This window comes from Trichomycterus rosablanca, chromosome 14 (genome assembly GCF_030014385.1).
Source record: "Trichomycterus rosablanca isolate fTriRos1 chromosome 14, fTriRos1.hap1, whole genome shotgun sequence".
In the NCBI taxonomy this organism is placed as follows: Eukaryota; Metazoa; Chordata; class Actinopteri; order Siluriformes; family Trichomycteridae; genus Trichomycterus; species Trichomycterus rosablanca.
The window spans coordinates 21,555,772-21,581,332 of record NC_086001.1 but is presented as its reverse complement, the minus strand read 5'-3'; the positions used below and the strand labels follow the sequence as shown (position 1 = coordinate 21,581,332).

General features: G+C 38.5%; 2 protein-coding genes across 2 annotated transcripts in view; one reads left to right on the top strand and one right to left on the bottom strand.

The window, feature by feature from the left end:
* Positions 1-18,371: 18,371 nt before the first annotated feature.
* Positions 18,372-25,561, bottom strand: part of LOC134326199 (zinc finger protein 850-like) — a gene marked incomplete at its 5' end in the record, with an annotated part of 94,905 nt that continues 87,715 nt past the window's right edge. Inside the window, one exon of the mRNA XM_063008390.1 lies at positions 18,372-19,409. Coding sequence (XP_062864460.1) covers positions 18,372-19,409 — 1,038 coding nt within the window. The remainder of the gene's footprint in view (positions 19,410-25,561) is intronic.
* On the top strand, positions 21,828-22,928 carry LOC134326088 (zinc finger protein 502-like). The gene has a single exon (XM_063008293.1). The coding sequence runs from the start codon at positions 21,828-21,830 to the stop codon at positions 22,926-22,928; it is 1,101 nt and encodes a 366-aa protein (XP_062864363.1).

The following is a 25,561-nucleotide window of genomic DNA, read 5'->3' as shown; positions in this document are numbered from 1 at the left end:
TCCACTATTGCCCTTTTGCTACCACCACCAAGTTGTTTTTATTTTATTGATTTAAGTCTCTAAAATAATTAATATTTTAAGCAGAGACATAAGGCTCACTTTAAAACTCTTAAACTAATGTTGATACTACAAAGATATCAACAATTCTGAGAACTTTTGGTCATGTAGCTAGTGGTGTAGGAATACTTTTGGTCATGCTTTGGTGGTGTTTGCCAAATACATTTGGCCATGCAGTTGGTCATGGAGTTGGTGGTGTCCGAATACTTTTGATCATGTAGTTGGTGATGTCTGTATATTTTTGGTCATGCTGTTGGTGGTTTCTGAATTATTTTGGTTGACAATTTAGACGATTTAGAGTTGGAACTACGTCGATATCTCGAACTTTCAAAAAATGAATGGAAGTAAATAGTGCTGAAAAACGGGTGTGGTAGGTGAACATGGGTTTGAATCCCCATACTGTATCCATATCGGGGTGTCATCAGTGAGCTTTACAATGTAGAGTTGGAACGACATTGATATCTTGAACTTTCAAAAAATAAATGGAAGTGAATGTGGCCAAAAAATGGGCATAGCAGGTGGACATGGGTTTGAATCCCCATGCTGTATCTGAGTCAGGGTGTCATCAGTGGGCTTTACGATTTAAAGTTGGAATGGCGTTGATATCTCAAACTTTCATAAAATGAATGGAAGTGAATGGAGCCGAAAAAAAGGCGTGGCAGGTGGGCGTGGGTTCGAATCCCCATGCTGTACCCAAGTCTGGGTTATATCAGTGGGCTTTATGATTTAGAGTTGGAAAGGCGTTAATATCTCAAACTTTCAAAAAATGAATGGAAGTGAATGGACCCAAAACCGGGCGTGGCAGATGGGCGTGAGTTCGAATCCCCACGCTGTACCTGAATCGGGGTTACATCAGTGGGCTTTACGATTTAGAGTTGGAACGGCATTGATATCTCAAACTTTCAAAAAATGAATGGAAGTGAATGGACCCAAAACCGGGCGTGGCAGATGGGCGTGAGTTCGAATACCCATGCTGTATCTGAATCGGGGTTACATCAGTGGGCTTTACGATTTAGAGTTGAAACGGCGTTGATATCTCAAACTTTCAAAAAATGAATGGAAGTGAATGGGGGAAAAAAAACGGGCGTGGCAAGTGGGTGTGGGTTCGAATCCCCATGCTGTACCTAAGTCGGGGTTACATCAGTGGGCTTTACGATTTAGAGTTGGAACGGCATTTATATCTCAAACTTTCAAAAAATGAATGGAAGTGATTGGAGCTGAAAAACGGGCGTGGCAGGTGGGCGTGGGTTCGAATCCCGATGCTGTATCTGAGTCGGGGTTACATCAGTGGGCTTTACGATTTAGAGTTGGAACGGCGTCGATATCTCGAACTTTCAAAAAATAAATGGAAGTGAATGGAGCCGAAAAACGGGCATGGCAGGTAAGCGTGGGTTCGAATCCCCATGCTGTATCTGAGTCGGGGTTACATCAGTGGGCTTTACGATTTAGAGTTGGAACGGCGTTGATATCTCGAACTTTCAAAAAATGAACGGAAGTGAATGAGTCCGAAAAACGGGCGTGGCAGGTGGGCGTGGGTTCGAATCCCCATGCTGTATCTGAGTCGGGGTTACATCAGGGGGCTTTACGATTTAGAGTTGGAACGGCGTTGATATCTCAAACTTTCAAAAAATGAATGGAAGTGAATGGGGGAAAAAAAACGGGCGTGGCAGGTGGGTGTGGGTTCGAATCCCCATGCTGTACCTAAGTCGGGGTTACATCAGTGGGCTTTACGATTTAGAGTTGGAACGGCATTGATATCTCAAACTTTCAAAAAATGAATGGAAGTGATTGGAGCTGAAAACCGGGCGTGGCAGGTGGGCGTGGGTTAGAATCCCCATGCTGTATCTGAGTCAGGGTGTCATCAGTGGGCTTTACGATTTAAAGTTGGAATGGCGTTGATATCTCAAACTTTCATAAAATGAATGGAAGTGAATGGAGCCGAAAAAAAGGCGTGGCAGGTGGGCGTGGGTTCGAATCCCCATGCTGTACCCAAGTCTGGGTTATATCAGTGGGCTTTATGATTTAGAGTTGGAAAGGCGTTAATATCTCAAACTTTCAAAAAATGAATGGAAGTGAATGGACCCAAAACCGGGCGTGGCAGATGGGCGTGAGTTCGAATCCCCACGCTGTACCTGAATCGGGGTTACATCAGTGGGCTTTACGATTTAGAGTTGGAACGGCATTGATATCTCAAACTTTCAAAAAATGAATGGAAGTGAATGGACCCAAAACCGGGCGTGGCAGATGGGCGTGAGTTCGAATACCCATGCTGTATCTGAATCGGGGTTACATCAGTGGGCTTTACGATTTAGAGTTGAAACGGCGTTGATATCTCAAACTTTCAAAAAATGAATGGAAGTGAATGGGGGAAAAAAAACGGGCGTGGCAAGTGGGTGTGGGTTCGAATCCCCATGCTGTACCTAAGTCGGGGTTACATCAGTGGGCTTTACGATTTAGAGTTGGAACGGCATTTATATCTCAAACTTTCAAAAAATGAATGGAAGTGATTGGAGCTGAAAAACGGGCGTGGCAGGTGGGCGTGGGTTCGAATCCCGATGCTGTATCTGAGTCGGGGTTACATCAGTGGGCTTTACGATTTAGAGTTGGAACGGCGTCGATATCTCGAACTTTCAAAAAATAAATGGAAGTGAATGGAGCCGAAAACCGGGCGTGGCAGGTAAGCGTGGGTTCGAATCCCCATGCTGTATCTGAGTCGGGGTTACATCAGTGGGCTTTACGATTTAGAGTTGGAACGGCGTTGATATCTCGAACTTTCAAAAAATGAACGGAAGTGAATGGGTCCGAAAAACGGGCGTGGCAGGTGGGCGTGGGTTCGAATCCCCATGCTGTATCTGAGTCGGGGTTACATCAGGGGGCTTTACGATTTAGAGTTGGAACGGCGTTGATATCTCAAACTTTCAAAAAATGAATGGAAGTAAATGGGGGAAAAAAAACGGGCGTGGCAGGTGGGTGTGGGTTCGAATCCCCATGCTGTACCTAAGTCGGGGTTACATCAGTGGGCTTTACGATTTAGAGTTGGAACGGCATTGATATCTCAAACTTTCAAAAAATGAATGGAAGTGATTGGAGCTGAAAACCGGGCGTGGCAGGTGGGCGTGGGTTAGAATCCCCATGCTGTATCTGAGTCGGGGTTACATCAGTGGGCTTTACGATTTAGAGTTGGAACGGCATTGATATCTCAAACTTTCAAAAAATGAATGGAAGTGATTGGAGCTGAAAACCGGGCGTGGCAGGTGGGCGTGGGTTCGAATCCCGATGCTGTATCTGAGTCGGGGTTACATCAGTGGGCTTTACGATTTAGAGTTGAAACGGCGTTGATATCTCGAACTTTCAAAAAATGAACGGAAGTGAATGGGTCCGAAAAACGGGCGTGGCAGGTGGGCGTGGGTTCGAATCCCCATGCTGTATCTGAGTCGGGGTTACATCAGTGGGCTTTACGATTTAGAGTTGGAACGGCATTGATATCTCAAACTTTCAAAAAATGAATGGAAGTGATTGGAGCTGAAAAACGGGCGTGGCAGGTGGGCGTGGGTTCGAATCCCGATGCTGTATCTGAGTCGGGGTTACATCAGTGAGCTTTACGATATAGAGTTGGAACGGCGTCGATATCTCGAACTTTCAAAAAATAAATGGAAGTGAATGGAGCCGAAAAACGGGCGTGGCAGGTAAGCGTGGGTTCGAATCCCCATGCTGTATCTGAGTCGGGGTTACATCAGTGGGCTTTACGATTTAGAGTTGAAACGGCGTTGATATCTCGAACTTTCAAAAAATGAACGGAAGTGAATGGGTCCGAAAAACGGGCGTGGCAGGTGGGCGTGGGTTCGAATCCCCATGCTGTATCTGAGTCGGGGTTACATCAGTGGGCTTTACGATTTAGAGTTGGAACGGCATTGATATCTCAAACTTTCAAAAAATGAATGGAAGTGATTGGAGCTGAAAAACGGGCGTGGCAGGTGGGCGTGGGTTCGAATCCCGATGCTGTATCTGAGTCGGGGTTACATCAGTGGGCTTTACGATTTAGAGTTGGAACGGCATCGATATCTCGAACTTTCAAAAAATAAATGGAAGTGAATGGAGCCGAAAAACGGGCATGGCAGGTAAGCGTGGGTTCGAATCCCCATGCTGTATCTGAGTCGGGGTTACATCAGTGGGCTTTACGATTTAGAGTTGGAACGGCGTTGATATCTCGAACTTTCAAAAAATGAACGGAAGTGAATGGGTCCGAAAAACGGGCGTGGCAGGTGGGCGTGGGTTCGAATCCCCATGCTGTATCTGAGTCGGGGTTACATCAGGGGGCTTTACGATTTAGAGTTGGAACGGCGTTGATATCTCAAACTTTCAAAAAATGAATGGAAGTGAATGGGGGGAAAAAAACGGGCGTGGCAGGTGGGCGTGGGTTCGAATCCCCATGCTGTATCTTAGTCGGGGTTACATCAGTGGGCTTTACGATTTAGAGTTGGAACGGCGTCGATATCTCAAATTTTCCAAAAATGAATGGAAGTGAATGGGACCGAAAAACAAACGTTGTATTTTATGGTAACAAACGTGGATCTTCTGTGGCATCACTCAGAACCCTTTGACAGTTTTCCATAAGGAAAAAAGTAATCCTGGATTGATCTTAATCACTATCTGGGAACACTGACCCTGTGGTGTGTTGAAATGTTTGCAAAGTTCCTGATTTTGTGCACTTTTTCGACTGCTCAACTATAGTGAAGGTAAATATATTTAAATGTAGGTTTGATCATTTTTACATATGTATTTAATATTAAATGGGAGATAATGTTAACTATACATTGAACGACTAAATGTACCATGCTTCTTTAATATATAGTTTCTTGATGTTTGAAAGAACCTGTGTATTTTTATTCAGCGTTGTCCAGACTTATCCACAACTGGCCAGTTAACTGCTGGATTTCAGAGCACAGGTTAACTGTTTAAAGACTGAGGCCAACTGATTACACAAGTATGTGCCCATGTTACTTTATGAAAACCTGCAGCCACACCGGCCCTTTGCGGATGTAGAGTACTCGCCTACTATTTATTTAACTGGCTGAAGCATGTATCACATGTATCACATGCTTTACGTGGAGAGGCGTGACTTCAAAAAAACTAACAAAAAAAACCCCAAAGAACTAAAGGTGAGTGGTTTAGCTGCGGCTGATGAGAAACGGAGGGATTTCACGTAGTATGTTGAAATTTTCACTGCTTAAAAGTCCGCGGAGAGGTAATACTAACATTTCGTGTTTTTCTAAAGGCATGTTTCTTAGCGTTAGCTAAAGCTAAAATGAGACGAGGTTAGCTAGCTCGCTAGAAGGCCAATTAGTGAGGATACTAGTGCTAGCTAGCAAAAGTCGTTTAGCCCGTAATTATGCCACTGATGTAACCTTCACTAGTAGTGTTAAGTTAATAACAGAATTGTATTCAGAATTGACACTTCTAACTAACAAATACAAAAAATATTTCCGGCTAATGCTATAGCTATTTTTTTTTTAGCTTCAAGCTAAAAAAAAAGCCAAGTTAGCCAAGTTAGCTAGCTAGTGCTACTTACTTTGTAAATGGGGGTAAATACTTTGTATGCAAACAGGAGTGTAACTTATACTCAGGGAAGATGTATTGAAGAAAAGTCAGTGGAATTACTATATATAAAAAGCAACTATATGCTACAATAAATCGATGGCTTTGACGGGTAGAAGAGCAGCGTCTCAGGCGATAGCTTACAAAACCGTTGAGTGTCCGTTAACTGGTTAGCTCGCGCTAACCTTTTAAATTCGCCACGAAGATTCTAACTCATCCACACGCAGTTAGTGTTTCGTGCTTGAGCTATAACTCCTACTGAGATGATTTGTTAGTTCAGTGTTGGTATAAAAAGTGAGAACTTCAAAATATACAGGGATATGGATTTTAAATGCCAGGATTGGTAATCACTGGACTCCATTTCATGCCACCTATCACTGTAAAAAAAAAAAAGCGTAAAAAAACGGTATTTTTCTGGCAGCAGGGGCGCCAGAGAATGTCTGTAAAAAAACGGGAAAAAACTGTAAAATTTAAAACAGAGATAAACTGTAAAAAACGTAATTATATTTACCATAATTAACATCGATCACTGTAATTTTACAGGAAATTGTCCTATAATTTCATGAAATCTTCTACTTTCAACATATATTCATTGTTAGAACAGTGTCATACACCTCTAAAAAAACAGAATATTTATCTTTATAAATGATAAAGAAAAGTTTAAGTACAGATAATTACTACTGTTTTCACAAAATATTTGCATATAAAACAAAAAAAAACATGTTATTTTACTTAGCAAAAGCCCAATTTTAAATTAACTGTCAGAGGTATTGCAAAAAATATCTGTTAAATTGTCTTATTATCTAAATACATTAATAAACTGTCAAAATAAAAGCATTTTCTTTCTCTAAAACATAAGTTAACTGTACTTTTAAATTGTTATTCTTCATTTAAAAAAATATACAAAATACAAAAAATTTTAAGTAGGTTAAGATTTGTCTGCATAATACTTACTGTGAAATTTTGCAGCTGTTACATGTTATATAGAACTTTAGAACATATATAGAACTTTATAAATGCAGTATATAAATAGCTTTTGTTAATTTCAGCTTCAAAATGGATCAAAATCCACCACAGTTCAGCTATTTTTTACCCAAATAATTTTCACACAAATGAACAGTAAGTGTAGAAACAAGGAGGTTTTAATGTTATGGCTGATCAGTGTAAGAATCAGATGTCTAACACAATACAGCATATAATTGTTATGATATATGTAAGGTGAGGACTCAATCGCGGGCACGCCGGCCGGAGGAGAGAGGGGCCGGTTTAGAGTACACAAATTAGGTGACTATCTCCACCGAATGAAAGAGGAGGAGCCGGGCGAGCCCAAGCCAACTGAAATATCTAAATATAAATAAAACCCCAAACGTAACACAACGAGTAGACCTCAGTCCTCCAAAGTGTTTAAACAAAAGAAAGCTCCAAAAGGATCTCGTGTGCACTGCAACCCCGCGAGCGAGATTCGAACCGGGGAACTCAGACACACACACGCTATGACGCAACCGAGCGAGCCACAGCGCCGCTGAAGTTGCTAGCGCCGGTGGGCAAATTGAAGGGCAAACTAAGGATCGCTTTTATTTGTTCTACTTGTATTAATAATAATGTGTATATATAGCGATATCAAACTAAGGAGTTCTTCTAGGTATAAGAACCCAGGAAATGCCGCCTTCGAGCGGATAACGACAAAAAAGTAATAGATATATATATATATAGTTATTTTTTGTAATCGTACCCGATCCGGTTAGTTCTCCGCGACTCGGGTTTATATCAAGGTTCGTCTCCCTCGAGACTATTGTGTAAGTATTCGCATAAGCGAACAGAGGTGCTTAAACTTTACCAGCGCGACACTCAAGGCGGAGCGGGGATGGGTGCTGGTAGCGAACACCGCCGTGGCCAGCCAACACCGAGATCCGCTTGAGCGCTCGGCGCGAGTGCTCCGACCCCGCGGGTCCGGAGCTAGAAGCGAGAGATAGAGAGAAAGAGGCGTGAGGCGAGCCTCTCCTTCTCAGAGTACTGATCGGAGGAGGAGCCTGTGCGAGCTCGAACCCAAGGGGCGGGGTGGAGCTCGTGAGCACTGCTGGTTCACCAGGCAGCCAAAACAATGGAAAGCGGAAGAGATTCGGAGTACGCGATCCTCCTGGTAAAATTAGGAGAGTGCAAAGGAGTCACACCAAAACCTATTCTTTCCCTGAGTTACTTTTATTACCTCGGCCCCTGGGCCTACCGCAAACCCTCTAGGAGGCCTCGCGTTACCTGTGTCCCTAACATAACGTGCAAGAGAGCACAAAAGAAAAGGGTGTGACTAGGACACCTGGCTGAGCGCTGCTTTAAATACCAACTCAGCCAGGTGTGCCTCGTCGCTGCTGATTGCCTGAGGGTGCCTTGGGATTTGTAGTCCTTCTCCCCCTGGTCGAACTACGGACTGTGCGCCCTCTGGTGGCAGCCGGCGGAAGCTCACGGGTTTGGCTCCCTCTGGTGGGCGCAGAGGGAGTTGATCGGCCTCTTTCAGTGCGAGCACTGGGGTTAACTGTGTGAACCGCGGGTCGGCCCCCCCTGGTGGCCGCCTGGGAACCAGGCCGACTCCTAACAACAATAAGTGCAATCAGAATTCATTTCAATGGAAAATGTTTAACAAAGCAGCACACAGTTAAGTGAAATGTCTGCAAAACATGGGCATGAAACACTTATAAATCTGAATTATGTACAAAAGTCAGTGCCAACATTGAAGTTTTCAGAAAGTGCAACCACAGTGGAATTCGATGAACAGTACGTCACAAGTGTAACACTCAGTATGGACCACATCTCACTGAACAGCTTGGTATTTAGTAATTGAGCTTTATGAAACAGTTTGTTAGCATCTAGTTCCAGAAACAGTTTTTGGAGTACATCAAGTGTATCTGAATGTAGGAGGGTAACTCAAGTTCTAAATCATAAGGTTATAAATATATAAGGCATAAATCAGCCCGAACTGCAAAGGCAAGGAACACACTGCCCAGGTCTTCTAGAACCACACCACCTTCTAATACCACTCCAGTATTGGCAGGGGGGTCCATGGCTTCAGCTCCCTTAACTCTAGTCGCATAGATCCCCAGAACAGTCTCCTCAATCACCAGTTCAGTTGCAGCCATATCACCATCCTACAATGGAACAGAGAGGGAAAATCACTTTCTTAAACTTAAGTCCTAAATGGAAATTTGTGGACTGTTAACATATCTGACATCTCACTTCAACCTTTATTTTAACTCAGACATACATTGACCTGAAAAGATGGGGTGGTTGATGTAACAACTCAGAGGAAACTTGTGCTTACCTTCACCCTCCTAGTGCTGATGGTATTGCGTGATTGGGGGAATCCTAAATTGTAGATGAAATTGGATCAAAATCAGCAAGACAAATATTTATAAAGAAATTACCAGCTTAAATAAGAAAATAGACATTAAATACATAAAACAAAAAAGTAAAAGAACCAAACAGGATAAATAGTAAGAATTTCCACATTTTTTCTTCTTCACTTAATCTAAACTTAATAACTCAGTGTTCAGTCAAAAGTAGCTCAATATTCTTCAATTTAGCATAAAATGTAGAAAAAAAATTACCAGTAAAAGGTCAGTCCAACTGCAACTACACATTTCCAACCATCTGTAAACAGAAGATACAAGACATCAGTTGTTTTGTTGTAAATAACTAAAATATTATTTCTATAGTAAAGACTTTAACATTACAAATTAACTGATTATCCAACACTGTTTACATGTGTGTGCTTTCGAGGATAACAGTCACAAAACTCAGGTTTGTAATGATACTAACGTTACAGAATCACTTTGTTTTAGTTTTGTGCAGAACGTGAGCGCTAAACGAAAAGCCGTTCCTCTCAGGCTCGAGCTGCCTGCTCACATCTTAGCTAGCTAGGTTGTGTCCATGTTTTTTAATGCACTGATACCGCAAATATTACACATCTTTTTATTTTCTACCTTCTTCTAATATACTTCCGTATGAAGTAATTTAAGCCATTTTTACCTTTCGGGAAAGAACCTTACTGCCACAAGTTGAGAATACTGGCTGTTGAACTTGACTAGCTTAGCACTAGCTAGCACCACGGCAGTGCAACGTTATCACACACAGCGCAGCCGGACTTAATATACAGTCAGCCAACAGCAATCCAGTAAAATCTGCCTCAAGACTTCAATATTATTCACAGAAACAGAAAGATGTTAATAAATAAATCACTATAAGCAGGTCCGCCGTTAGCGTTAGCATTAGCACGCGCAAATTAGCGTCAGCATTTTTAAACAAATAAAGCATGCACAACAATAAAACTTGAATATTATTCAACTAAAGAGCTATATTAAACAATATAATAAGATAAACATCATGATTAGCATGCAATTAGACATATGGAAAAAGATTTTGTAAAGCTTCACATTACCTGAGATGCCATTGAAACACAATGTGCCTTCACGATGTATTGCGTAATCCCCGGTGCGTCATATCCGGTTTCACCTGATAAACTTATTGCATTAAGTAGTTCCAAGAAAATAAAGCAACTAAGTAAAGTTGAGTCCATGAATGGTTCATTTATTTGAGTTAAATAAACACAATGCAATCATGTTTAAATCTAAAATGTAATTGATTTGTGTCACACCAGCACATATTCTTTATGCAAAACCAACAGGCACTCAAAACCCTTTTTTTGAGTGTGTAACTGGTAGGTTAGAGCATCATTTTATATCTGTGGTGCTCTGGTTGGAATGTGCACCCAACATGTTGCACAGATGGACTGTAATACCTCTTTCTGTTTATTGGGGAATGTGGGGATGGGTAAATTATGCTTGATTTAAATATTATAAATGTGAGAATAAATCACAGTTAATAACATTTTAAATTTGACTATGTTACACAGTTTGTATAAATGCACTTATTTAACAATTCAATCTTTAAATTAATACAAATGCATAAATAAAGTAAAAGTTTAAATCTGTTTAAATTGTATTGTTGCCTGTCTCATAAGGTAGGAAATACCTTTGTTTTTCCAATTTATGTATACAAAGTAGTGGTTAAGAAATGCAAAATTACAAAATATTTCTTTCTTTGCTCACATATTTTCTTGCAATTGTACATTTTTAAATGCATTATTAACAGTATTTTTATGTATTTGACAGTGATATATCAGCATAACAAAAGGTTTCTTTTTGAAAATTACAGAAGATCTGCTATTTTTGTCAATGAATATTACTTTATTTTTACAGTTAGTTTTGTTAAAAGTGTCATCTAAAAACTGTAAAAAAACAGATTTTTTTATGTATTTCATTTATACAGATTTTTTTTGGTAAATCACATAACACTTTTCAATATACAGTTTATTCTTGTAATTTTACAAAAAAATTCTGTTAAAACTGTAAAAATGTACTGGGAAAACCTGTAAAAAAATGTTTTTTTTTTTACAGTGTAGGTATGTGAATGAAGGGTGTAAATGTATGTGTGTGGGGGTAAATTAATTACATGACATGAAAAACATGTCAAAAAGACATTATTTACATTAAAAAAAAATAGATGATTAACAATATTCCAATAAAAAAAGAATACAGCACAGATTTACATATTTATAATATTACAAAAATACAAATAACCTCATGCAGACAGGACAAATATTACATTACATCAATATTACATCAGACAGATGACTTTATAACCTTTTATTCTGCCTGTTCTGCACAAACCTCTCTTCTACACACATCATGTCAGACATCATGTCAGTCTGGACATCTGGGCATGCGCACATGCGCACTTGATTTGAGACCGTTATTTCAACCAAGCGTCTCGAGCTTCGCGTCAGGTGAACCGCGGAAATACAAATTTAGTCTCAGTTTCAGTGATTTAATTCTCAAAAACGAGTCTGTTAAAGTCCGCGCTGTGTATCTGCTTAAAGATAAAGTTCCTGCTACATGTGTTATTGAGTCAGAATTTATTAAAGGACAAGAATCTGACGACGGAAAATCTCATCAACGGTTAAACTGTTTATCTGGAAAGTGAGAAATGGATAAAAAGACGTTGGTGAAGCGGCGCGCGCTAAACCCTGAAGTTCAATGGTAAGTCATTAACTTAAACAGTTTATAATAATACACAATAATATATTTACTATGCCTGAAATGTTATTAAAAATAAATGGCCATTTTAGAAAGCCGAAAATAACACAGGTCTCAGAATTATATGTCTTCAAATGAGTTACTTGGGACGTTACTAAACCATTAGCATAAACAGTCTGTTATCTGACGGTAGTTGATTGTGCTCTTTTTAAATGTGTAGTAATACTTGTAACACGTTAAGACTGGTACAATTACTTAGTTTATAGTGTTGTTACAGTGCTAAACTGCACTATAATAAACCTATCACTTTTTATAATTCTAAGTGTACAGATAATATAAATGCTTTTAATATTTCCTACAAGACAATTCACCTTTTATGTCTTATTTATACACGTCTTAATTAAAAGTGAACGTTAACCTGCAAGTTGCTCCTAAAATAGTGGAGGTCCAGCATTTTCTTTGGAATGATGGGTGATATGTGTGCTTTAAATTATTGCTGTGAAACTGGGGCAGTTTATCAAAGTTTATATGATTTATTCAGGAAATGTCTATTAACACACATTTCAGGTTTTCCTACTCTTTCCCTACTCCCTATAAAACCTGGGCACCACCTAAGCCCAAGCCCAGTGACCACACCACGTAAGCCCACCAACAACCCAGGGAAAACCCTGCATTTGTGCCACTGTGTTTAAGCTAGTGCTGGACAATAATTCGATATCGATATATATCGCGATAGAAAATGTTTCAATAACGGTGATATGATTTTTAAACAAATTCGATCGATATGCATACGTAAGTGCATGATGATGTACGCCACAGGCACGAAGCCAGTGCTCAGCGTTACCGCTCTGATTACACTACCTACAACACGGTGGATATTAGCGGCTAAATGAGTTCAACAGCTGTGAGTGAACGAGCATCCACAGTCAATCTGCAACCAGCCGTTCGAGGGGAAAAAAGTCTCTGTGACTGAAAGTCTCCGGTGCACCAACACACACATTAGGCCCATATCTAATCATATCTAAGGGCGGGACCAGCGTCATCAACGGCGGGCGTTACACAGCGAAATATCATGGCGGAGTGTGTAGAATATGTGTGAGCATCTGTGCTGCTGTTATAGATGTTCGTTTTAATGTAAAAACACCAATCAAATATCGGTGATAAGAAGACGTGACGTGTTTGTCTCAGTTGTTGTTTTCTTTAGTTTATTGACGTGAGAAGAGTTTTGCGCTCCGCTTTTACCGCGACTCTCGACGTAAATAACCGATTTGCTCAGCGCTCGACTCGAGAGATAAAACATCATTAAAGTTCCACAACACAAACATGTGAAATAACCATCAAATCCAGTCTAACAGCTCCACATGTATCTGTGTTGAACTGGATTTACTTCACGTGTGGTGTTTATATTTCACGTTAAACGTTGTTTGTTCTGTCCGGGTCACTTTTACCACGTCATATCACACAGTTCATCTTTTTTTAAGGCACTTTAAAAATATCAGCAGCAAACTGACTCAAAATGTAATAATGTCATGTCATGTAGCCTATGTCAATGTTTGAAGCCCTTAAAACACTTACACTTTTAAATTAGATTTTCTTCTTATTTCATTTATCTTGAGTTTAAATTTCAGCTCAGTGAAGCTCTTTAAACACCAACACTTTTTCAGTAAGTTACCTTTCTTGTAGAATTGTGCTTCAAAGAACTTTATGTTGACCAGATTGTTAGTTAATCAATATCAATCAGTATTAAAAAAAAGTGAACCTGTAAAACAGGTGTTAAATGCGAGAAAATTTGGGTGCACCTAACTTTTGTGCTGGTGCACCTAAGAAAAAAAGTTAGGCACACCAGTGCAACCAGTGCAAAAAGTTAAGTCTAGAGCCCTGAGTGTTGCCAGATTGGGCGGTTTTCCTCTAAATTGGGCGTTTAAAAAAAAAAAAAAAAAAAAAAAAAAAAAAAAATTAATTAATTAATTAATTAATTAATAGCAGTTAAATAACACTTCCATTTAAAAGAAAATATTCAGTTTTAGGAAGCTCCAGCATTGTGGAAGGCTGTTAAAAGTAAAGTCAATCTTCAATGCTGATTTGGCTTAAAAGTGTTGGTCAGTCTGTATTATATTGTTGAAAGAAAATTAAAATTTGTTTTCCATGCATTCACGCTAGCATGTTCTGGGGTTCAAATGAGTCTCATCAGTACACACAAGTTTGCAGTCAAATGATCAAGTATTGCAAAGGAATATCAGTGGTGTATTCAGCTTGTATTTCTTGCCAGAAACCAGAAAAGAGGTTTGCAGGTACAGCCATCCAATTTTGGTGGCAGTTTTTCTGACATTTGTATTATTCATATCGATATCGGAATTATATCATATCGACCGAAATTAGGAGTTATATCGTGATATAAATTTTAGCCATATCGTCCAGCCCTAGATGACATTAGAGTGGATTCTTCCCAAGCCTGGATTCTGCATGCAAAATGATTTTATTTTGCGTTGTCTAGATAGGAAGAATATTGCCTGTGATGTACATGAAGTCCTGTGGCCTGACCGAGCCCAGAGATTTGATCCTGAAGCAGAATAAATGATTGACATTGCAAACTAAATAAATAAATAAATATATTGCAGTTCATATACTGTATTTTTTTGTTGGTTCTCTAGTATATACATACATAAACACATCAGTAAATATGTTTTCATGTAAACAAAAAACATTCCAGAATTCCATAATAAAGATATTTGGTTTTGCTATGATAAAAGCACAGTGTTTGGTATTGTTTTATGTAGTGTGTAGTAACTGCTGTGTAGTGTTCATGCATTGGCTGGATTTGTGTGTATTTTGACGGCAGTGTTCCAATTACAACAAATTCCTCCAGTAAAAGTAAAAATTTCATTAATAACAGAGTTGATGCTCTTCTTGAATTGAGTGGATTTTGTGCATCGGAACACGCTAAATAATGTTTATTAAACTGTAAACAGCAGTTTTACCCTCTTTAACGCTTCGGGTACCGTAATACATGGTTTAGACACGCAGTAAAACATTAAGTGTAGTTGGTGCAGTGATAATTCAGTGTCAATTCCATGATGAATAGAAGAGCAAAACTCCCCACACGTGAACTATCTTTCTGGATTAAGTCATTAAAGTATGAGGCTCCTAATCATTTGTGCATCAACACTTTATTTCTTTCTTCATCAAGCTAGTACATAGGGCTGGGCAATATATCGAGATTTTATAAAATATCGATATATTTTCATACACGATATAAGATCAGACAATATCGCTTATATCGATATAGATGTTGAGTTCCAATTAGATCCGACAGTTCAGTGTGTTCGAAAACCTAGGGAGCTGCCTTACTGTCTTACTGCCTACACAGGCAGCTGCCTCAGTAGAGAGGATTCTAATAAGTCAATGACTTATAAGGCAGGTTATTCGAACGCACTACTTAGATAGAGATTCCATCGGGTTTCGCGTTTAGCGAACGTCAGTATAACATCTCCCTTCATGTACCGACCATGTTTATTTTTCTGTGAAAGAAGAGCACCCAACCCGCAATGAATGCTGGGATTGCCTTGATCACTAAGGCAGCGTCGGATGCTCACTCGTTCTTGAGCCAAAATAACATTGAAATAATAAGATGCCTCAGTAGTGAGGGTATTAAGGCATCTAGGATTTCGAACAGCCTCCTTCTCGGGAGCGCGCACAGGATGACATAAAATGCGTCTATGTAGAGAGAGAGCTAGCTTTTCCAACACACCTATCGTCTTTCTCTTCTCCCAGTTAGTCTCTGCACATCACCTCGCCCCACCTCTCTCCCTCACTGAACACAACTCACCCCTCCCCCACCACGTGAGTCCCCCGCAGGGCATTTTCTAAACAGCTCTAGTGACTATAGAGCTTTGTCTAAAAATGATATTTGCATTGTTGATGTCTTTGAATCAAAAACACCTGCACTGATGTAGATTTGAAAATGACAATACTGAATATAACATTTCAAGAACAAAAATGTTTGATGTTTTGATCTTGTCTGTGTGCGGATGAGCGAGCGAGCGCAGCTACTATGGGGAGCGAGATGCGGGTTTTACCCCCAAAAAATAATAATGAAGAAACACACAAGAAAAGCAAAAGAGAACTTAATATTTTCACAATGATTGGGAGGAAAAGTGTGTTTAATTCATGGGACGACGGCAAAGAGCGGCACAATGTGGAGAGAGGCTTCAGTACGTGTCACAGAAACGTCCATTTAAATTGTAGCTTTTAAAAAATAATATTACTAAACTGATCATTTGTACAAACATGGGACAGAGTTCATGATTTGTTCTAAAACAAAAGTAGTGATCAGTACAAACGGGACATTATTTGAGGATGGGACTGTTAATGATTTCCTAAAAAAAATGCTACAGAAGTCAGAAGAATTTTTGACTTTCTGACTTTCAAATATTGAAACTGATTGAGATCAACATAAATAAAGAATGTTACATGTTTAAATATATCTGTGTTTCCTGCCATGGTAAATCATTGTTAATAATTATTACAAGAAATTTTTATTATTATTATTATTAATCATAATATCATCATTAAAGGTAAACCATGCGACCATATGTTATTCAGGAAGTTTGTATCCTACAAGTAGCCCTTCAGCTTACTCAGTACCCTTAAAGTAGCCCTCTGTTTCAAAACGGTTGGTGACCCCTTATTTCTGAAGAATTTCATCTACAATGTTCATCTACAGCTGAATGTTAATAAAAGTGCCTGTATAACATTTGGAACATGTAGCTTTGTCTCAGAAGTGTCTTTTTGTTATTACCTTATGGGATGAAAAAATATCGAGATATATATCGTATATTGCCGTTCAGCTAAAAAGTATCACCCAGCCCTAGTGTGCATGCGTGTGCGTGCGTATAGAAACACCACAATTATGAGCATAAAGCTATTTTAAACAGTCTGAATATATTACCCTGATAATATTAAATAACATAATAAAATAAAAACAACAACAAATGCAACATAAATGTAAAAGAAACAAACAAGAAAACCCTTTACCTTCCTGTTAGAATCCTGGCAGCCACTTTAACAAAGCTAGTGTCTCCAGCAGGTCGTTTCTAATGAAGAACGTGCAGAAGATCCTTCTTACCAAGTGACTCAGCTACAAGTCTAGAGTTTAGTCCTTAAATAGAGCTGAGGACAAAGACCCAAGACGAGTTCAAAACTCTGCATTGGTCAATCATCAGACAACTATTCACACCTTCTTGTGTGAAGTACTAGCTCATTATCTATGGAACGTGTGCAAATGAAGTGGATGGAGCCACAAAGCATGATGGGTGAAGTAAAACTACACCTATTTATCTTAACAGAAAAGTTATTTACATTTAATCCTAAACACAAACAAGGAATTGAAAGGCTATTCTGTAAAGTGAAATGACATGAACTTAGATAAAGCTTTTATGATAAGAATCTAAGTCATGTAAAATGCTGTATGTATATTTGTGTGAATTAGTTTCTACTGTATATGAGGAACAATGAGAAAACTATAAGAGGAAACACCCACCTATAGATTTATCTGTATTTATGGTGTAGAAATATGTGAACTGTTGGATTTACTGAAGCACTTTCTACATTCTGAGCAGTGATTTGTATCATCTGTATTCAACCTTTTCTTCACCAGCAGCACTGTGATGAACAGAGTGACAGTGGGACCTAGTAGCGGTATTAGTAGCTCTTATTACATTAAATAGTAACACTTTAAATACTAAAAGGTCTGAGTTTCACTTTTACTCTTTTCTGTTCTTTCCTCTCCTGTTTTATTCTCCTCTTTAATCTTCTTTATTAACTATTTATTTTGTATTCTCTCTTATTCTCTTTACATCCACTTTCTATTGTCACTCCAGCTCAAGCCTACATACAAATACATGGACCGTGAGTTTAGTCCCATTTAACAACCGTGGACACATTTGCTGACATCGGATTCAAAACCAAACTCTCATCACACAGAGGACTCGGATGGAATTTACAGTTTAACAAATACATTTATTCATCAATAAAGAAACACTTGTCTCCTGACCCCTCAGTTGGTCTTGGTCAATTGGTCACCTCCATGATAAGAAAACACCTGAACTACCACAATAGTATTTATTTATTTTTAAATGTAATTTTAAAACATGTCAGTGCAGTCTGTATTAGGATTTATATGAACTGGGTTTATGCACTAGAAGATGGTGGGATAATTAAATGTAAATATGAGTATTTCTTTTAACAAATGAGTTTAGCTACCACTAATTTGGTCTATAGATAAACACAAAGAACAAAGACTCATGATGATAGAACAATGCAACACTGTTCAGTCCACAGCCCTCCATTCACACCTTCTCATGTACATTCTGGTTGAGGACGGTTCATTATTTGTGGAAATCATCTAAAGACTAGAATTTTGGAGTGTAGATCTAGGAGTGTTAAAGTAAGAGGCTATTCATTTATGAAAACTTAGCATTCATAATATGAAGAATTTATGCAAACACCATAAAGACCAGGGTAAAATTATTCCACTTGAAAGTAAAAGTTGTTCTGTGTTTATTAAAGTAGATTAATGCGTGAATGCACTGGTGTTGTTGGAGAACATAATGTGGAATAAAAATACTTCCCACACTCTTAACAGTGATGTCGTTTTTCTACGTGAATACGCTGATGCCGTTTGAGATTATTTTCATGAGCAAAAATCTTTCCACACACTGAGCAGTGATACGGTTTCTCTCCTGTGTGAATACGCTGGTGTATTTGGAGGTTACTCTGTTGAGCAAAACTCTTTCCACACTCTGAGCAGTGATGCGACTTTTCTCCAGTGTGAACACGCTGGTGTACCTTAAGGTCACTACTTTGAATAAAACTCTTTCCACACTCTGAGCAGTTATACGGTTTCTCTCCTGTGTGAATACGCTGGTGTTTTTGAAGGGTACCATGTTCAGCAAAACTGTTTCCACACTCTGAGCAGTGATACGGCTTCTCTCCTGTGTGAATACGCTGGTGTACTTTAAGGGCACTACATTGAGCAAAACTCTTTCCACACTCTGAGCAGTTATACTGTTTCTCTCCTGTGTGAATATGCTGGTGTTTTTGAAGGGTACCCTGTTCAGCAAAACTGTTTCCACACTCTGAGCAGTGATACGGTTTCTCTCCTGTGTGAATACGCTGGTGTTTTTGAAGGTTACCCTGTTGAGCAAAACACTTTCCACACTCTGAGCAGTGATACGGTTTCTCTCCTGTGTGAATACGCTGGTGATTTTTGAGGTTAACCTGTTGAGCAAAACTCTTTCCACACTCTGAGCAGTGATACGGCTTCTCTCCAGTGTGAACACGCTGGTGTACTTTAAGGTCATTACTTTGAATAAAACTCTTTTCACACTCTGAACAGTAATATGGTTTCTCTCCTGTGTGAACACGCTGGTGTTTTTGAAGGTGACCCTGTTGAGCAAAACTTCTCCCACACTCTGAGCAGTGGTACGGTTTCTCTCCTGTATGCATTCGCTGATGTTGTTGGAGTTTACGTCGTTGAGTAAAACTCTTTCCACACTCTGAGCAATGATACGGCTTCTCTCCTGTGTGAACACGTTGGTGTACTTTAAGGTCACCACTTTGAGTGAAACTCTTTCCACACTCTGAACACTGATATGGCTTCTCTCCTGTATAAATGTCGTTGGAGATTACCCTGCGTAGTAAAATTCTTCCCACACTCTGAGCAGTGATGAAAGTTCTTCATGTTTATGCTTTGATAAGACTGTAGAAACTGTTTCCTTGGAAAGCAACAGAAACAAAGAAACAAGTCGATTAATTAGAATTACTTTTACTACATTAATACCACAATAACATTAAACTCATCACCTAGTAATAAAAACATTAAAATCACTTCACGTCTAAGTGAGAATCTAAATTCAAAGAACATCAGGATAAAATACTTATAAATACTGCAGATATTAATAATTAAATAACTATAAATAACTTGATATAAATAAAGATATAAGAGATCTGACTTTCTCAACATCAGTCCTGCACCAAGCAAATCTAATCCAGTTCATGACAGGACTAATAATTAGCTCACAAGTGTAAATCTTTTGTGTGCTGGGAGTAAAAAAGGCTTCATAAAACACCACAATTATGAGCATAAAGCTATTTTAAACAGTCTGAATATATTAACCTTATAATATTAAATAACATCATAAAATATAAAGAACAACAAATGCAACATAAATGTAAAAAACAAGAAAACTCTTTACCTTCCTGTTAGAATCCTGGCAGCCACTTTAACAAAGCTGGTGTCTCCAGCAGGTCGTTTCTAATGAAGAACGTGCAGAAGATCCTTCTTACCAAGTGACTCAGCTACAGGTCTAGAGTTTAGTACTTAAATAGAGCTGAGGACAAAGACCCAAGACCAGTTAAAAACTCTGCATTGGTCAATCATCAGCCAACCATTCACACCTTCTTGTGTGAAGTACTAGCTCATTATCTATGGAACGTGTGCAAATGAAGTAGATGGACCACACAAAGCATGATGGGTGAAGTCAAACTACACCTATTTATCTGAGCAGAGAAGTTATTTACATTTAATCCTAAACACAAACAAGGAATTGAAAGACTATTCTGTAAAGTGAAATGACATGAACTTAGATAAAGCTTTTATGATAAGAATCTAAGTCATGTAAAATGCTGTATGTATATTTGTGTGAATTAGTTTCTACTGTATATGAGGAACAATAAGAAAACTATAAGAGGAAACACCCACCTATAGATTTATCTGTATTTATGGTGTAGAAATATTTACTGTGCACTTGTGTGTGTGTGAACTGTTTGATTTACTACTGCGGTCAAGCCTCCACTTCAAAATGCTCAGTCAAATCAGCTCCCACATTGTTTGTGAAGATGTGCGTATACTAAACATTACGGTAAAAGCATCTGGCGGAACTATTTAGGATAGAATTTCAGGGTTTAAAATAAATGGTTTGGTAATAATTGGACATTATGATTTTACTTTAAATATCAAGTCAACTAAAACATAATCTAAGCTCATTTCCGTTTTAATTTAGATTGTTATTAAATGGAATAATCTTGATTTCATGAATTGTTATTGTTACTAAAAGGAATCTACTTGTTTCCACAGAACAATTCCACTTCATAATAATAGTACATCACCTGTAATTTACACTCAGTTAATATCAAGACATTCTGATGTATCATTTCTAAATACATTCTAAAAATGTGACAATATAAAAGGTACTTTACAGAATAGCCTTTCAATTCCTTGTTTGTGTTTAGGATTAAATGTAAATAACTTCTCTGCTCAGATAAATAGGTGTAGTTTTACTTCACCCATCATGCTTTGTGTCTTCATCTACTTCATTTGCACACGTTCCATAGATAATGAGCTAGTACTTCACACAAGAAGGTGTGAATGGTTGGCTGATGATTGACCAATGCAGAGTTTTTAACTGGTCTTGGGTCTTTGTCCTGAGCTCTATTTAAGGACTAAACTCTAGATCTGTAGCTGAGTCACTTGGTAAGAAGGATCTTCTGCACGTTCTTCATTAGAAACGACCTGCTGGAGACACCAGCTTTGTTAAAGTGGTTGCCAGGATTCTAACAGGAAGGTAAAGGGTTTTCTTGTTTGTTTCTTTTACATTTATGTTTATATTCAGACTGTTTAAAATAGCTTTATGCTCATAATTGTGGTGATTTATGAAGCCTTTTTTACTCCCAGCACACCAAAGATTTACACTTGTGAGCTAATTATTAGTCCTGTCATGAACTGGATTAGATTTGCTTGGTGCAGGACTGATGTTGAGAAAGTCAGATCTCTTATATCTTTATTTATATCAAGTTATTTATAGTTATTTAATTATTAATATCTGCAGTATTTATAAGTATTTTATCCTGATGTTCTTTGAATTCAGATTCTCACTTAGACGTCAAGTGAATTTAATGTTTTTATTACTAGGTGATGAGTTTAATATTATTGTGGTATTAATGTAGTAAAAGTAATTCTAATTAATCGACTTGTTTCTTTGTTTCTGTTGCTTTCCAAGGAAACAGTTTCTACAGTCTTATCAAAGCATAAACATGAAGAACTTTCATCACTGCTCAGAGTGTGGGAAGAGTTTTACTAAGCAGAGCAATCTCCAACGACACCAGCGTGTTCACACAGGAGAGAAGCCATATCACTGCTCAGAGTGTGGGAAGAGTTTTACTACACAGAGTAATCTCAAACAACACCAGCGCATTCATACACGAGAGAAGCCATATCACTGCTCAGAGTGTGGGAAGAGTTTTACTACGCAGAGTCATCTCCAAGGACACCAGCGCATTCACACAGGAGAGAAGCCATGTCACTGCTCAGAGTGTGGGAAGAGTTTTACTACGAAGAGTCATCTCCAAGGACACCAGCGCATTCATACAGGAGAGAAGCCATATCACTGCTCAGAGTGTGGAAAGAATTTTACTACGCAGAGTCATCTCCAACGACACCAGCGCATTCATACAGGAGAGAAGCCATATCACTGCTCAGAGTGTGGGAAGAGTTTTACTACGAAGAGTCATCTCCAAGGACACCAGCGCATTCATACAGGAGAGAAGCCATATCACTGCTCAGAGTGTGGAAAGAATTTTACTATGCAGAGTCATCTCAAACAACACCAGCACATTCACACAGGAGAGAAACCATATCACTGCTTAGATTGTGGAAAGAATTTTACTGTGCAGAGTAATCTCCAACTACACCAGCGTGTTCACACAGGAGAGAAGCCATATCACTGCTTAGAGTGTGGAAAAAGTTTTACTCAATGGAGTACACTCCAACAACACCAGCGTATTCACACAGGAGAGAAGCCGTATTACTGCTCAGAGTGTGGAAAGAGTTTTTTTCAAAGTAGTGACCTTAAAGTACACCAGCGTGTTCACACTGGAGAGAAGCCATATCACTGCTCAGAGTGTGGAAAGAGTTTTGCTCAACATGTTAACCTAAAAAAACACCAGCGTATTCACACAGGAGAGAAACCGTATCACTGCTCTGAGTGTGGAAAGAGTTTTGCTCAACAGGGTACCCTTCAAAACCACCAGCGAATTCACACAGGAGAGAAACCGTATCACTGCACAGAGTGTGGAAAGAGTTTTACTCAAAGTAGTGCCCTTAAAGTACATCAGCGTATTCACTGTAAGTTGTGAGATTCTTTTTTACCTTGGGTCAACTATGTAACTTTACTCCAGCTGAAAGGTTTACATTGTTGTCTTCAGGATTTCCTCTTTAGTGATATTTATTGTTTATAGCTGTTCTGATCTAAAAGATGCTGCTGCCTTTGACCTTTAAAAGAGAGAAGTGATTTGTGAGATAATTAAAATGAGTGAAATGTTTATTTTGTACTTTGGTTTTATATTATTTGTACAAACATTTGTTTTATGCAACTTTAAACCTGTAATAAAAGATGAACATTTTAAAGGTGTCTTTATTTGCTTTAACTAAGCTAAAGTTTTTAACAGGGAAAAAAATGACAGTTTGTGTAGCAGGGCATATACCCACATACCCGATTCTACACTGACAGCCCTTCAGTTATGGACCTGCCACACAGAAACGATGGAGAGCTTTACTGTTGTTGAGCAAAACAGATCTTCATGTGAGATGACTGAGATTCATGTATTTTTCTTTTAAGAATAAATAAAAGCTGATGCTTTTAACCTCATACTTTCCTAATAATTTTATTCTACACTGTCTACATTTCTTTTAGTCTTCTGTCATGTGCAGTGCAAGAATTCACTAAATTACACAGCAGTTCTCTTTTTATTTACTTATTTATTTTTGCCATTGACAAAATTGATTGTAAGCATTTATAAAGGTCATGCCACGTTCATTAGGTGAAATAAAGCCAGAATTAAAGATGGCAGAAGAACAGGGTGGTATTCTTACTTTCAGTGATTAAATTACTCAGGTTAGAAAGTCCTGATACACAGCACATGCTCACCTGACTCTCAAATATGCTACCTTTAATCATTTAAGAGGGTAATGATCCCCATAAGGGTGGTTATCAGCACCACGCTCTGACCAACTGAGCTAACCGGCCAGTTCAGCTTTTCAATTTAGATCTTTGTACATAATTCTACACTAACTCCATTCAACCATCTGCATGGCAGCACATTCTGCGCACTTACAGTGAAGAACATCTATCGAAACCAAAAGAACGTTCTTCTACTTTGGACAACCGGTCTTCGGTGACTTATCAGGTGGATATTTGTGCTATATTTAGCGAGTTTTCAGACCCTCTAGTGACTTTTTATGGTGTTATTGGAGACTTTTGGAGACTTTGAGGTAAAAGCACATATCGTTCTGCAGTTACTGTCCTCACCGAGCAGCGGGTGATGCTGCTGTTGTTCTGTTGATTTATTTTACCCAATACCATCAATTTGTTCTACCGAGCATGTGCACATCTGTTTTTGATTGGAACGCCTATAATTCTGTGCTACCTTTGCCTAATTCATTTCTGTTAGCGGTTAGTAATGTTTGGTTTTAGTTTTAATTCCTTTAAAAGTATAAAGTTTAAGTGTATGTAATGCCATTATTATGTGACTTATTTTGTATTCTATTTCAGATCTATGCAAGGTGCTCAGATTAGCTATATGTGATTGCATACAGTTAATAACAGTTGTTTATCTAATGCTATGTGTTAACCTTACATTAAGACATAGCAAGTAAGTACATATGTAAAGGTTGTGTCTAATAAAGTTCATTACTGAGTAAACATGTTGAGCATTTATTACGTTATCTTGTACTTAGCTGTTTGTATATGTAAAACAATGTTGTTGCTTTTCCCTTGTCAGTTCAGGTCTAATTATTTGTTCCTCACTCCATGTTTTTGTAGCTATAGATAAGATCTGTGTGATCTATAGTTTTCTCACTGGGATCTTATCCAACAGGGTATGATAAATCACGAAGGTAAAACCTTAGAAGATATTCCTCATAGAGGGTTAGAATATTATTTACTACATGCCTGAGATACATGTAAACATACTACATTTTTACTATATGGCTGAGATACAGATCAATGGATCTATTGAGATGTGCTACCTATAGTTTATAATTATAGCCAGCCAATAGCTACTTTCCTTACTGAGGAGTTGGCAACACTGGCAGTGACCCACAGTATCCTCAGTGCAGGACTATTAGCCAATCACACAAATACCACAGAAACAACCGGGAAAGTAAAAACACAAGTTTAGTAATTAGTGTAAAATGGAGAAACTGTAAACATGAAACATGAAGAACAGCGGAGCCAAAATACAGAAAAGGTTTAGAGCTTTTACTTCATCAGATAGTTTATCAGTTCGTTTAGTCTGCAGTTTGAGTAGAGACTATCGGCCTCGTCTCAAATGACGCCTACTCCCTACTTAGGGCACTACTTAAAATTAACATTATACACCTGAGATTTTTGTTTACGTGAACAATGTCTGAAATTGGACGAGCTTGATTAGTTTGTAATCTGTGTTAAGATGATGAATGAACCTAAACACTTGCTTTTTAAGCTGTTAATTACTTATTTATTTATTTATAAAAATAAAATAAAAGTAAGAGACAGTTAAAGGTTCTTCTGTATAAAGTGTTTTGTGTGGTTTTGTAGGCAGCAGTGAGCGACTTTTCTGGTACATGGTTAAGGAAAGGTTGAATCCAGATGATTTGTTGTGGTGTTTTTGTACTAAATGCAGGTGAAAGAGGATCAGCAGCAGCTGAGCGGTGTGTTTGGTTCTCTGTGTGTTTTGTCACTGTTTCAGGATCTTTTATTTGAAAAGCTGCGTGTAGAACAGAGAAAGTA